The 12,562-nt window shown below is 42.6% G+C and overlaps 1 protein-coding gene across 6 annotated transcripts in view; it reads right to left on the reverse strand.

The window, feature by feature from the left end:
* The window catches only part of exoc6 (exocyst complex component 6), an 80,125-nt gene that overhangs the window by 32,133 nt on the left and 35,430 nt on the right, over positions 1-12,562 (reverse strand). For all 6 annotated transcript variants that reach the window (XR_014570553.1, XR_014570554.1, XM_083787028.1 and 3 more), the window contains exons 12-19: positions 12,277-12,397; positions 6,211-6,282; positions 5,694-5,791; positions 5,453-5,558; positions 4,713-4,822; positions 2,465-2,576; positions 1,274-1,408; positions 189-368 (exon numbers count right to left, since the gene is read on the reverse strand). Coding sequence is in view for 4 of the 6 variants with exons in the window: in XM_083787028.1 (XP_083643154.1) it covers positions 189-368; positions 1,274-1,408; positions 2,465-2,576; positions 4,713-4,822; positions 5,453-5,558; positions 5,694-5,791; positions 6,211-6,282; positions 12,277-12,397 (934 nt within the window). In the remaining 2 variants the exon portion in view is untranslated. The remainder of the gene's footprint in view (positions 1-188; positions 369-1,273; positions 1,409-2,464; positions 2,577-4,712; positions 4,823-5,452; positions 5,559-5,693; positions 5,792-6,210; positions 6,283-12,276; positions 12,398-12,562) is intronic.

Below are 12,562 nucleotides of genomic sequence, written 5' to 3' on the forward strand. Positions count from 1 at the left end.
TTTCAAATTTATGGCATTTCTGAGATTTTTCTTTGATTTCTTCATAGAAAAAATCATTGAATTTGTTTTAAATTCAAGAAACTTTTTTTTTTGAAAATAACATTTTAAAACAAAACGTAGGAAAACCAAAAAAATAAAATAAAACCCGGGACCCCAATACAAATGCAGTGGGTGGTGGGTTGACTCACCGGCAGGTGTGTGAAGACCTGGAAGGTGGACCTCAGGAAGTTGATGAGGTCCATGAGGTAGCCGGAGGCGCGGCCGTCCGACTCCGACATGCCCCACTCGTAGTCCGCCAGCTGGATGAACTCGTCGATCTTCTGGTTGAGCTTGGTGTAGATCTCGCCCTCTGCGGCGTGACGGGCATCCTGCACGCACAACATGAAATATGGGACTACTTTTATTTATATATTAAATAAAGGATGGTCGCGGACGCGGTAACAATTTGTAATATACGTTACAGACACTAGTGTCAACAACAGAATGTGGAGGGGTGTTAACTTTTTTGACTGCTAGTTGTGTTTTGTTTTTTGTTTGTTTTTTCTTGTCTTTTTCTTTTGTGTAAGTCATGTGAATTTTGTATGCTTTATTGTAAAATCATTAAAGAACTTTGATGACAAAAAAATTATAAATTAAAACATTGGTTGGGATGGATTTATTCAGTTTTTTTCTCTTCTGATCAACAGTTTTTTTCAACAGGTTTTCTCATAATGTGCACAAAACGTGTACTTTTGTGTGTGTGTGTGTGTTTGTATTATACTTGTGAGGACCAAATGACCTCACAAGTTGTTTGGTCGTTTGGACAAGTATAGGAGAGAGAATAGGAGAGAAACAGATGTTGAGGAGCACTTTTCTGGCCCTCACAAGAAAAAAAAAATGTTATGGTTGGATTTTGTATTTTTTGAGGGGCCCCTCCTATAGTCAGCTATTGGTGTAGATTTTCGTCTCACACAAACATTAAATTCCCATTGACAATGAATGGAGAATTTATGTCCATATGTCCAAAATAGACATGTTACGTCATGATGATTTTTGTTAGATATGTTTACAATTAGAAAAACATCCAGGTTGGGTTTAGGATCACTATTAGACGTTTAGGGCATTGAAATTAGAGTAAAACATGATTTATACATAGTTAAGTACCAGTGTCATGCACCGAATAATAACCGGTCTACAAGATTCCAGTTAAAAAGGAAGAATGGCATTCATAAAGTCAACATCCGCACAAGTAAAGCAATACAAACGTGTGTGTGTGTGTGTGTGTGTGTGTTACCTTGAAGGTGGACAGACCGTAGAGTCTGGTGGTGTGAACAGTCTCGGGGGAAACATTAGTGATGTTTGTTATGAACTCCTCCAGGTAGCGGCAGGCCTGCTCCAGGTGCGTGGTGTTGATGATGATCTGTACCAGCTGCACGCACACACGCACACACACACACACACACACACACACACACACACACACACACACACACACACACACACACACACACACACACACACACACACACACACACACACACACACACACACACACACACACACACACACACACACACACACACACACACACACACACACACACACACACACACACACACACAAAAAAGCAAACGTCAGCAGTGGTGTATTGACTGAGGTGTTATTGAGTAAGGGCGTAACGGTTAATCAAACAAATTGATGATAATTTGAGCCCAGCCCTTCCTAGTGATGTAAAAACAGCTCACTGGGTGTGAACAAGGGTTTTCACACATTTCCGCCTAGCAACAGCAGCATTGAAACAAGTAACTGTGTTTCCTAGACATGCTTTGTGGGATGAGTGTGAGAGGAAGACATGACGTGTATGCTATTCCCAAGCCAAAACTATGCAAAACCACAAGCCCCAGCCACCGGGAACTGACGTGGATGGATAGTGCTCGTCTTGGTTCATGTGATAACCTGTCCGCTCGCAAACTTGGACCGGGCGTTTGTCGAGTGACAAAGGCCTCGCTATCGTCGATATATGGTTGGGACCCGGAACCGACATTGAGGAACCGACATTGGCTCCATCACATTATTATAACACTGTCAAGGACAGTGTGATTTCAAGGACCACCATAACTCTGAGAGAGTACAAATGGAACAAATTGGACCTAGTGCTACCATTTAGTTCCATTTGTACACTCTCAGGCCCCTTTTCCCCCGGGGTTGAATCGGTTAAGTTATTTTTCCCCCGCCTATTATTGTTTCCGAACACTAAAAGTTGGTTCGGAACTGTACTTTTGGCCTCAGAGTTACAGACCTGTTAGGGTCCATTTGGAACCCCTTTATAGGAATCGTTAAAGGAACTGTTAAGGAATCAGACTGTTAAAAGTGAATTGTTAACGGAACGGGAATCTGCCTAAATCACCCAACACTAGTCGGCACGACTCGCACATGCACATGCGTTGAGTGCACCAGAAGGTTGGCCTGGGAATGTCAAACTAACCTCAGTCAGCCCTATGTGAGGTTTCTTTATGAGGTTTTGAAGGCAGCAGCTCAGCGTTCTGGTCAGCAGCAAGTTGGTCGACTTTCGTAGCATGTCGTCAATCTCTGTCGAGCTGGATACAGAACAAACACATAAAACAAGATGTGAAGACAAGATGTGAAGACATAACAGCCAGGGATACATAATATCGTTTCTGTCGGGCCAGAAACCTAAATATAGTTTTTTATCTCACACATTACAAGCTTGTCTGCTATTTTTGTAATTTTGAAAGTGAAAGTGAAGTAATTATGAATACATTTAATTATGAATAAATATTTAACCAATAAAAAGTATTGTAATTTGTGACTAAAGAAATAATACACTGGGTCCATTGCAACACAGCTTTTTTTTCTTTCTGAAAAGTAACACTTTGGACATACAATGTTTCTGCAACAGTGAGGATAATACGAACAGGGCACCCCAAACGTGGGTATTTTGGCTTTCTGTATTCATGTGTGTGTACAGTGTGTGTGTGTGTGTGTGTGTGTGTGTGTGTGTGTGTGTGTGTGTACACTGTACACAAGAAAAAGATAGGGAGCAGACAGTGATGGAGGGGGAGAGAGATTGTGTGTGTGTGTGTGTGTGTGTGTGTGTGTGTGTGTGTGTGTGTCAGGGGGAGGTGAGCAAACAGTTCCCAGATCCAGCGGCTAACTGTCAACCAACAATGTTCAACCAATAATGTAAGGCTTATTTGACCACCATTCAAACATGTGGCCAGTGTTTAAGTAGCGTTTAGTACCTTATCACACGAAGATGTAATTAGCACCAACAAGATAGCTTTGTAAACCACATACACACACAAAGCAGAGAGAGAGAGAGAGAGGGAAACCCAGAGGGAAACCCATTTAGGCCCGACGTTTAAAGAAGTAAAGATATTCAAAGATTTGAGGCACATTTTCACAATAGCTAAAGTATAACATAATGCTTTAAAACACCAAAAGGGGTTCCCACCCAAAATGGGTTAATGGAATTAAGAAAATGACATAGAGAAAGAGAGAGGGAGGGAGAGAGAGCATGGTAGAGGAAAGAGAGGGAGACAGACAGCACAGTGCCAAAACAGACCAACCAGGGTCAATGCAAGGGTGCTCCAGTCTCACAGCGTGTTTGTGTATCTAACGACATACATGCACACATGCACGCACACACGCACGCACGCGCACATTTTCACACACACTTGCTTTTGGACCTCGCCGTGCGTCCAGTCACAGCAGTGTGATTTGTTACTGTCTGCCCTCTATTGATGGCCTGTGAGATCGACACCACCGGTGAACATTATTTATTATTAAGTCTGCAACATAAGGACAATGCAATACAATACTGAGCTTAAATGTACCGTATTAGGTAAGTAGGTTGGAGAGGCTTATTGTCGGTATCAGCCAAAGTGTGGGAATCTAACCCTGTTTCTCAATGAGCTAGAGCCCTGGGAGATGGATAGCTGAGCTGGAACGCAACACCTACCATCAGCTCCCAGTACTTACCGCACGACTACGTGCTACTCATAAGCTGAGTTGGCGGTGCCTGAGATCGAACCCAGTGAAATTAGTTAAAAATCGTTAAATTGTTAAAAGTTTGATCCAGTGCTGGAGCAAACCTATGTGGGCATAGTGGAAATACAGCGCACACACACACCTCTTCACAGGTAGATGTGAAAATAAATATGCAGGGTCATCATATCCCAAAACTGTTGAACACCTGCTGCTCCTGATTACACTGACTGACATACCGAGGAATGTTGTAACGACCTGTCATGTGTGTGTACTGTGCATGTACGTGCACACATGTGTATCGCAGACTTATCACTGCAGTTACAACATTCTAGCTCTGACGGTTTGGTGTGTGTGTGTGTGTGTGTGCAAAAGGTGAGCAAGAGAGACAGCAAATATCGCCGCTGTCGGGTGGAAAACCTTGTATTTCCAAAACTGTTACTTTTCCCGCAAAAAAGGTCTGTGTTCCAATGGATCCAATGTATTTATCATTCATCTTGTTAATACTTTTCATTGGTTCATCATTTATAAAACCCACAGACACACTTAACCACCAAGAAGAAATACAAGCTCACAACGACCGACTAGTTTTGCTACTTGTGTGTGACACTGTAGTATGAGGAATGATGGCGATGATGGAGTAAACTAAAACATACAAAGTTGAAATATGGTCGCTTGTGTCTTCCAGGAACGTTGAAAACAACATAACTAATTGGAGTTCCTACCTGCGGTGGAGAGACTCGGAGAACTTGAGGCTGGCGTAGATGAACTCTTTGACCTGCGTGTAGATCTGAGGGACTGACTGGGACATGGGCAGCTTCTTAGGAAAGTCCTGCTGCACACACACACACACACACACACACACACACACACACACACACACACACACACACACACACACACACACACACACACACACACAGCATTAGAAGACTGACCGACTGATCAACCAACCACATGAACCCCAGCGTCCCAATTCCGGGGGTTAGTAGTTGGCACAAATAGCAGATCTACAAGCTCACAATGCATTGCTTTGCGACACATTGTGAGCTCAGCTGGTAAATGTGGTGTAGATGGAAAAAAAGGACAAGACCAAGTATAGAGCCCTGGCGGATCCCAGCTGCATATAAGTGTTGAATTAAGGACCATTGTTCTCCACAGGGCCTCCGAAGAAGTCCCACATTTATACAATAAAATACCTATTACAAACTAGTGGCCCTGCGATTGCTTAATAATCAATGTGGCTTTTGAAGACTTGCATACTCAACAAAAACAGCCTGTCCTCTAGACTAGATAGATAAACTGATCAATGAAATAATAAAATTTGATTGCAGTCATTGAATAATTGATTATTGACGATGGTATGATGAGTTCACTCATGACGTCTGTGCCGTTTCAGTGGAACGGCTACTGCCCGTTTTAACCGCCTGGCCTTTTCCATGGCCAGCAGAATGGAACTACCAACCTTCTCTATCTCTGCGTCGTGGAAGGGGAAGCGGCTGACCACCACTTTGTATTCTTCCTCCGTGTCCACTGGAATAGGACTGTAGTTGTCCAACTCAAAGATCTCCCTGTGCGTGGACAGAATATATTATATATATTATTGTCTGTGTTTGTTACGAACTCAGATGAGGCATTAAGATGTCCTGGTCATATCTGTCTCTGTCTCCATTCATATGGAGACAGAGACGGCACAACAGACCTACCTGAAGACCAGCGCCCATTTCTTGAGCAGAGTTTCGTTGTATTGATCTCTGACCTCGAATAGCAGGTCAAACAGCCGGTTCACTGAAAAGCCATAACCCTGGACGCGGACGCACACACACAGGAGAGGGTGTCACTTCACTTTCACATTACAGTCACACTGGTTTTGGGGGGTCACGGCTTGAAAATTTTGGGAACCCTTGCTTGGCATAGGAAACCAGGTTTATTTGAGTTGGAAAGGTCTACCACATCAGGGCACCACAGTGCACCCAAACATCTGTCCAGTGCAACTAAATGGTTTCATTGGTTGCACCAATTCATTCATTACAGTAGGTCTGTGCACATCAGAACCTTCAAAGTTCACCCCCAAAATGACTCACCCCATGGAGACTGGATATATTTTAGTTTTTGTCGCATTCTTAAGCCAATAATTTGATCAAATTGAAATTATGGGGGGGGGGGTATTTCTATTTGGGTGAACTATCCCTTTAACACCATACCAATACGATCAGAACCAACCTGTAGAGTGTCGGCGAAGATCACAATGAGGTTCTTCAGCTCCAGAACCAGGTCTGGGTCATCACAGTATGACTATCAGAGAGACAAACACATAATCACAGTATGACTATCAGAGAGACAAACACAAGAATTATGAAAAGACCACAGAGCACCACAAAAATACTCTTGTTAAAGTGTAAAAGACCACTTTTGTAGATGTTTGGGTTGTGTTTGTTACCTTGCCATGATGTGACTCCAAATGTGGACAAGAAATCAAAAAGAAACTGCTCCGCTGTAAGTCCTCAGTGACTTTGAGAGCTGAAACAGCTCTCAAAGTCACTCTTTTAGTAAAAGAGTTTTGGTGGTGCTCTATATTGTCTGAATCAACTTTTTTTGTGTTTGTTTACGTACTAAAAGAGTGACTTTGAGAGCTTTTTCAGTGTACAATTGTAAGTCAATGAGGAGCATATTTTGAATTACCGTAATTTCCGGACTATAAGCCGCAGCTTTTTACCCATGATTTGAACCCTGCGGCTTATACAACGGTGCGGCTAATCTATGGATTTTTACAGCTAACGCAGAGCCATCTCAGGCTCTGAGCTAACGTAGCTGCGGCTTATAGTCCGGTGCGGCTTATAGTCCGGTGCGGCTTGTATATGGGATTTTCCCTAAATTTGGCTGGTGCGGCTTATATTCAGGTGCAGCTTATAGTCCGGAAATTACGGTATCAATTTCTAATCACTGGAGCAATTTTCTTTAAATTTCATGCATAACATCATGGCACAACCCACACCTCTACCAAAGTGGTCTTACCCTTTAAGAGAGGATTCATTAATACAACAAAGACATCGTTATCCTGTTCCTGGAACTGTCAACACAATTAAGTCACTGGCAACCATTTCCACACTGTACTGTATATGTTGGCCCTGAACAGAGATATATACAACTTAATGTCATCAGCTTTGTAAATAGTTTTATACAGATTGCAATTCTTTGTTGTGTTGTATGAACATTTCGTTTTCATCCCTAAACCGAAGGAAAGGGAACATAAGAGATGTAGGGCTCGATTATGCAAATCATATAATATTACATATAATATTACAGTTTTATAAACTGGGGGCGTGTGGAATGTCATATAGCAATTTTGGGCATGTTAAGAAGCGCTTTCGACACCCCGTGGATTGCGCAAAACGGCCTTGAATTAGTCATGGGAGTGTTTAAGGAGTGTTTGAGACGTACCCAATCAACATGTCCGTACTATTCTCTTTACCAGTCAGCTGATGTCACATACGGAATGCGCACTTTGGGGATCGTGGTATTACATTTCTTCAGGCTGGCACCATAGAAGACATGACATGACTTTGTCACATTTGGGTTAATTATTCCTATTGCACTGCATGCTGTCCCCTTTATGCCTCAAAATAATTTGTTTCTATTGAAAAACACCAGTAAAATTATATTTTAATTTAAATTATAATTATATTATATTTGAAATGAGTAATGAGTTGAATGTGTGGTGCGTAATGCTGTGGCCCGCGATGGTATATGGTCTTCGCTCATAGCATTTTATTGAAGAAGACTTGAATCGGGTGTGATACAGCGTATGAAAGCAAACTTCCCAAGGATTATGGAGATGTTTTTATACAAAGAGCGCTGTTGCCATGTCTCATAGAAACAAGTAAATAAGTCTATAAAAATAATCCCAAAATAAGCGCATAAAACAGGGGTCTGTAACCTATTTTAAATGATGTGCCATGTTTAAATGACACCAAAATAAAATAAAAAAACATATTTTGATTGTCCACAAATATAAAGTTCTTCCTTCTTTTTAAATATGTTCTTGCACATTGTTATAATGATCATTATATATCCCCCTGCAGTCAGAGTTCATAGTTTTAATGAATGAATGTGATGCATTGTGAGCTGGTAGATCTGCTATTTTCAAAAGTAATCTTGTAAAATTTGAATAAAAGTTTTGGATTAGCCGTCAATCAGCAGCACTGGCGATGTTTCCGAGCGATTGGCGGCCGAGCACTTCCTCTGAACTCAATTCCACCACGTGAAACGTGATTCGTACTTAGTTGCACGCTGGTGTTACATGCCGTAAATAGCGGATATACAACGCATCACATTCGTGACACGTTGTGGACACTGGACGCTTTTAGGCGTTCAGCCAAGCTGGAATGTTGCCCCATTGCCTTGCTGATCTCTATAAAAGGGAATGGATACAGAATTGAATTGAAGGGGGGAGGGGGCTGCAGCGGAGTTAGTCCACAGAGCAGAATCGATGACCATGTCTGTCAGAGGGACATGACCATGTCTGTCAGAGGGACATGACCATTTTTGTCAGAGGCAGACATGCCAACCTGGGTGTCATGTCTAAGGTCCACACACGTTTCTGTATTAATTGAGTCGCTCCTTGCTTCCATTTTCTCCTCCCAATGTATTTCTGATCGCATGCAATGCACACATTGCTTGCCAAAATTGTATCATTCTAATCGAATCTCTCTCTCTCTTCTCACACTTCATTTCGTGATTAAATGGGCGAGATGTCAGTCTTGGCACATTTAAATCAATTGCCCTAAATGAATAGGCCTAGTGTAAATAAACAACACACACATCTTTTGAGTCAGCTATTTTGTGATAAAAAGCCGTAGGCTACGCTTATAAAAGTATCAAATCAACAGACATCCGTCATCTCATGTTGTGTGTGCGCATGTGATAGAAAGGGAGGGAGTGTGTGCTTATTTAGAAGCTTTGCAAAACATATTTTAACTGTTACACATGCATTACTTTTTAAAATAAAAAATACAACCAACCAAGACATCAGACAAATCGCACACAAACACCTATTACACCTATCTTGCCCGACAGGTACAGGTACACTTTAAAGGCTCTACTTATCTAAATTAGATAGCATTTTATGTAGACATAAAAGTATATATGCATAGTTTTATTATATAGATATTCCACTGTTCTTAGTTCTCTAGTGTATGATTCATGATGACAATGTATATGTATATGATGTATTACCATGTCCTTGTTCGTGCTTACTGTAAATCGCTCTGGATTAAGAGCGTCTGCTAAATGCCTAAATTGTAAATTGTACACAGACAATAGAATGAAGATATGTACAGACAAAAATAAAAACGCCAGCATAAACGACGGTGCTTTTATACGCCGCTATGGTGGGATCTCTTCATAAACGTGGCTTCTACTGTATGTGGGATCTCTTCATAAACGTGGCTTCTACTGTATGTGAACACATAAAAAGGTTACTGCTCTTCGCTCTTGGTCTGTGGGGTGATTTATGGCCCCCCGAAAACAGCATGACAGCGTCGTTAAACATTGACATAGGGAGCCTGTCGCTGTTTTCTCTCTCTCTGTATCTCACAAACACACACACACACACACACACACACACACACACACACACACACACACACACACACACACACACGCACACATAGAAGAGTGTGTAAATCAATGGGCTAAATGAGCACAGCCTGAGATGCGACAGAGAACAGCAGCCAAACGGCTACTGTCTCCCTGCCTCTCGTTTACGCAGAAACACATTAAAACCCAATGCATGCATGTAGAGGTCGACCTATTAGGACTTGAAGCAAGATGAACACATACGCAAACGTGCATGCACATGAACACGCATGCGCGCGCACCCACACACACACACACACACACACGTGCTGCAATGGAGTCTTGAGAACACACGCTCACACGGATATCGTCTCAGTCAGGTGGAAACCTCATGTGTCCAGAAATGTCACTTTTCAGGATTCAAATTCAAAAAGAGCAAAAGTAGCAGATCTACAAGCTTAAAACGCGTTGCTTAGCGTCAGGTTTCGAGCTTGTCTAACTGCTACTTTTGAATGCTTCTGTGTAATGCTGTAGTAGTATGTACATATGATGAAGTACAATATTAATTTACAATTTTTAAATTGAAATTAAAAACATGAGGATAAGAGGTCTACACCAACGATATACAGGTAGACCTACTATGACTTATAGCAAATACATAAGATGAACTAAGATGAACACACACACACACACACACAGATACTGAAGATGAATACAAGTGCGCAGTTGCGCACACATGTGCTGCAATAGAGTCTTGAAAAGACACACAGGCATACATACAGCGAAATGCTGAATGAATGAGTGAGTGAGTGAATGAGTGCGTCATGCAGTGTGGCGGGGTCACGCCATGCTGTGCCACGCCAGGCTCATTGTGATTCAAAGTGTTATGATTAGGAGAGGTTCAGGGGGGGTTACACTACAGAAAAGAGCCGGCTGCCAAGTTGGAGCAGTATAGTTTGAGCATATATTATACACAGTCAACTCATGTTGAGTGTGAGTGTGTTGGTATGAGCTCTGAGATTGTACAAAGTACTGTACAAACACCCAAATGGGTCCATTTGGTTACATTTTTTGTACACTCTCAAGAGCAGGCCCGGAGTAACAATGGAACTTAGCCTGCAGGGCCCTGTGCGAGACTATAGGTACAGCTGTTTTCTTTTGTCAAAACCGTATTCATAGGTCACAGACACCGGAAGCCCCGCTAGTGTTTTTGGACGTCCAACAGTTTCTTAGCCACTTGGGTGTGAGGAGACTCAAATAGCAGATCTAGTCGGGGAGCAGCGGCGATCCTGCTGGCGTTGCGCTGAACGCACGCCAGTTCATTCACTGGGTGACACAATCAAGTGTCGTTCATGATTGTGTTATGCCCTTTGATTTGGTCCTGGGAGGGTTGAGCCATCACTGCTCAAGCGATACAAATGGATATATTAAGTGTCTATTAAGTCTATTACAAAGGTTAAATCAAAGCCAATGTGTTTCAACTGAGCTGGTCTCATCAGGGTAAGTATCATACTTGCCCTGTTAAAATCTTATGTCCTCTACTCTTCCCTTTTTGAGTGCTTTCTTTTTCAGTCATGGCTCCCCTGTTGATCCTAGAAGCGCCATCAGTCTACTCAGTCTACGTTTTTAACTTTCTCCATTGAGCACCTGGTTGATTTGTCTTTTTCTATGGATAAATTAAGACTTTACTGTTGCTGTCCAGAACTCGCAGAATAATTCACATTTTCAGGAAATTGTGAAAATGTATACGACGATCCAATGTGAAAACAGACATTCAGTGACATCACTGAATGTCTGTTTTCACATTGGATTTGTGACGGTGAATCTCTCTTTTCGTGGGAGACGGCATTACTTGTTAATTGCTAATAACACAAACAAGCAAACACAGAAACAAACAGAAGAGGACAAAGTTCAAGGTGTTTTGTTTTCACAGCCTTGGAGAGCACCGTTTTCAAACCTGTGTCATCATGGATGGGTGGGTGGGTCGGAGGGAGGGGCAGAGTGGTCGAGGCCAAGGGGTAGACCAGGGGCTTTGTTAGTCCTCTTTACCCCAGGCTGTGCAGCCCTGTCTGGGGGCCGTTTGCATAATCCTCCAGGTGATTTACAACTGACTGGAGCCCAGCGGCAGGGAATATGCAGCCTTAATCTGCTGTTATTGTTGCAATCTGTCCCTCATTAAGCCCCAATGACCTCTTCTCTGGTCGTGTGTGTGTGTGTGTGTGTGTGTGTGTGTGTGTGTGTGTGTGTGTGCGTGTGTGTGTGTGTGTGTGGACCTCATGTGTGTTTGTGATTGTTTGTGTGTGTGTGTCCTCTCTCGTGTGTTTGTGCGCGATGACCTCTGCAGTGTGTGTGTGTGTGTGTGAGAGTGAGTGGACCTTTCTGTTGTCATCCAGTGAATTGATGTTCTTGCAAGCTGAATAGTCCCCAGCAGGCTCCATTATCTCAATGAACTCTCCCCACTGTCTCCTTAAACACTCAGTCAACTCAAACTAACTCCCTGCTTGCTATGCTTATTTTGGGTGGGGGGGTTAAACCGCAACACTTCTGATCAACTAATGCAATGGATTAGACCATGTGGAGTCCACATACATTAATTTGGAAAGGTGTGTGTGTGTGTGTGTTGATGTGATGTCAGTATGTGCAGTAGGACAATGCCCTTTTACGCACCACAAAAGTTGTATGCCACGTGTGCGTGCGTGTGTGTGTGCTTACAGAGTGAGTGCGGAGCACGGCGATGATCTTGGACAGGGCCATGTTCCACAGCTCGTCAGTGAAAGCTCTGGTCACCAGCCCCCGGGTTGCATGGAGTATATGGTCCTCCACCACAAAGAACCTAGAGATACACATCACACACACACACACACACACACACACACACACACACACGCGCGCATTAATGTGCGTGCACGTTTATGCATATACATACATACACTAACAAACAAACATCCAGTACCAACTTACAAGTGTCTTATACTCTATAGTCACAGTGTGTGAAATG

The sequence above is a fragment of the Protomyctophum parallelum genome, assembly GCF_964188405.1.
Source record: "Protomyctophum parallelum genome assembly, chromosome: 17".
Lineage (NCBI taxonomy): Eukaryota > Metazoa > Chordata > Actinopteri > Myctophiformes > Myctophidae > Protomyctophum > Protomyctophum parallelum.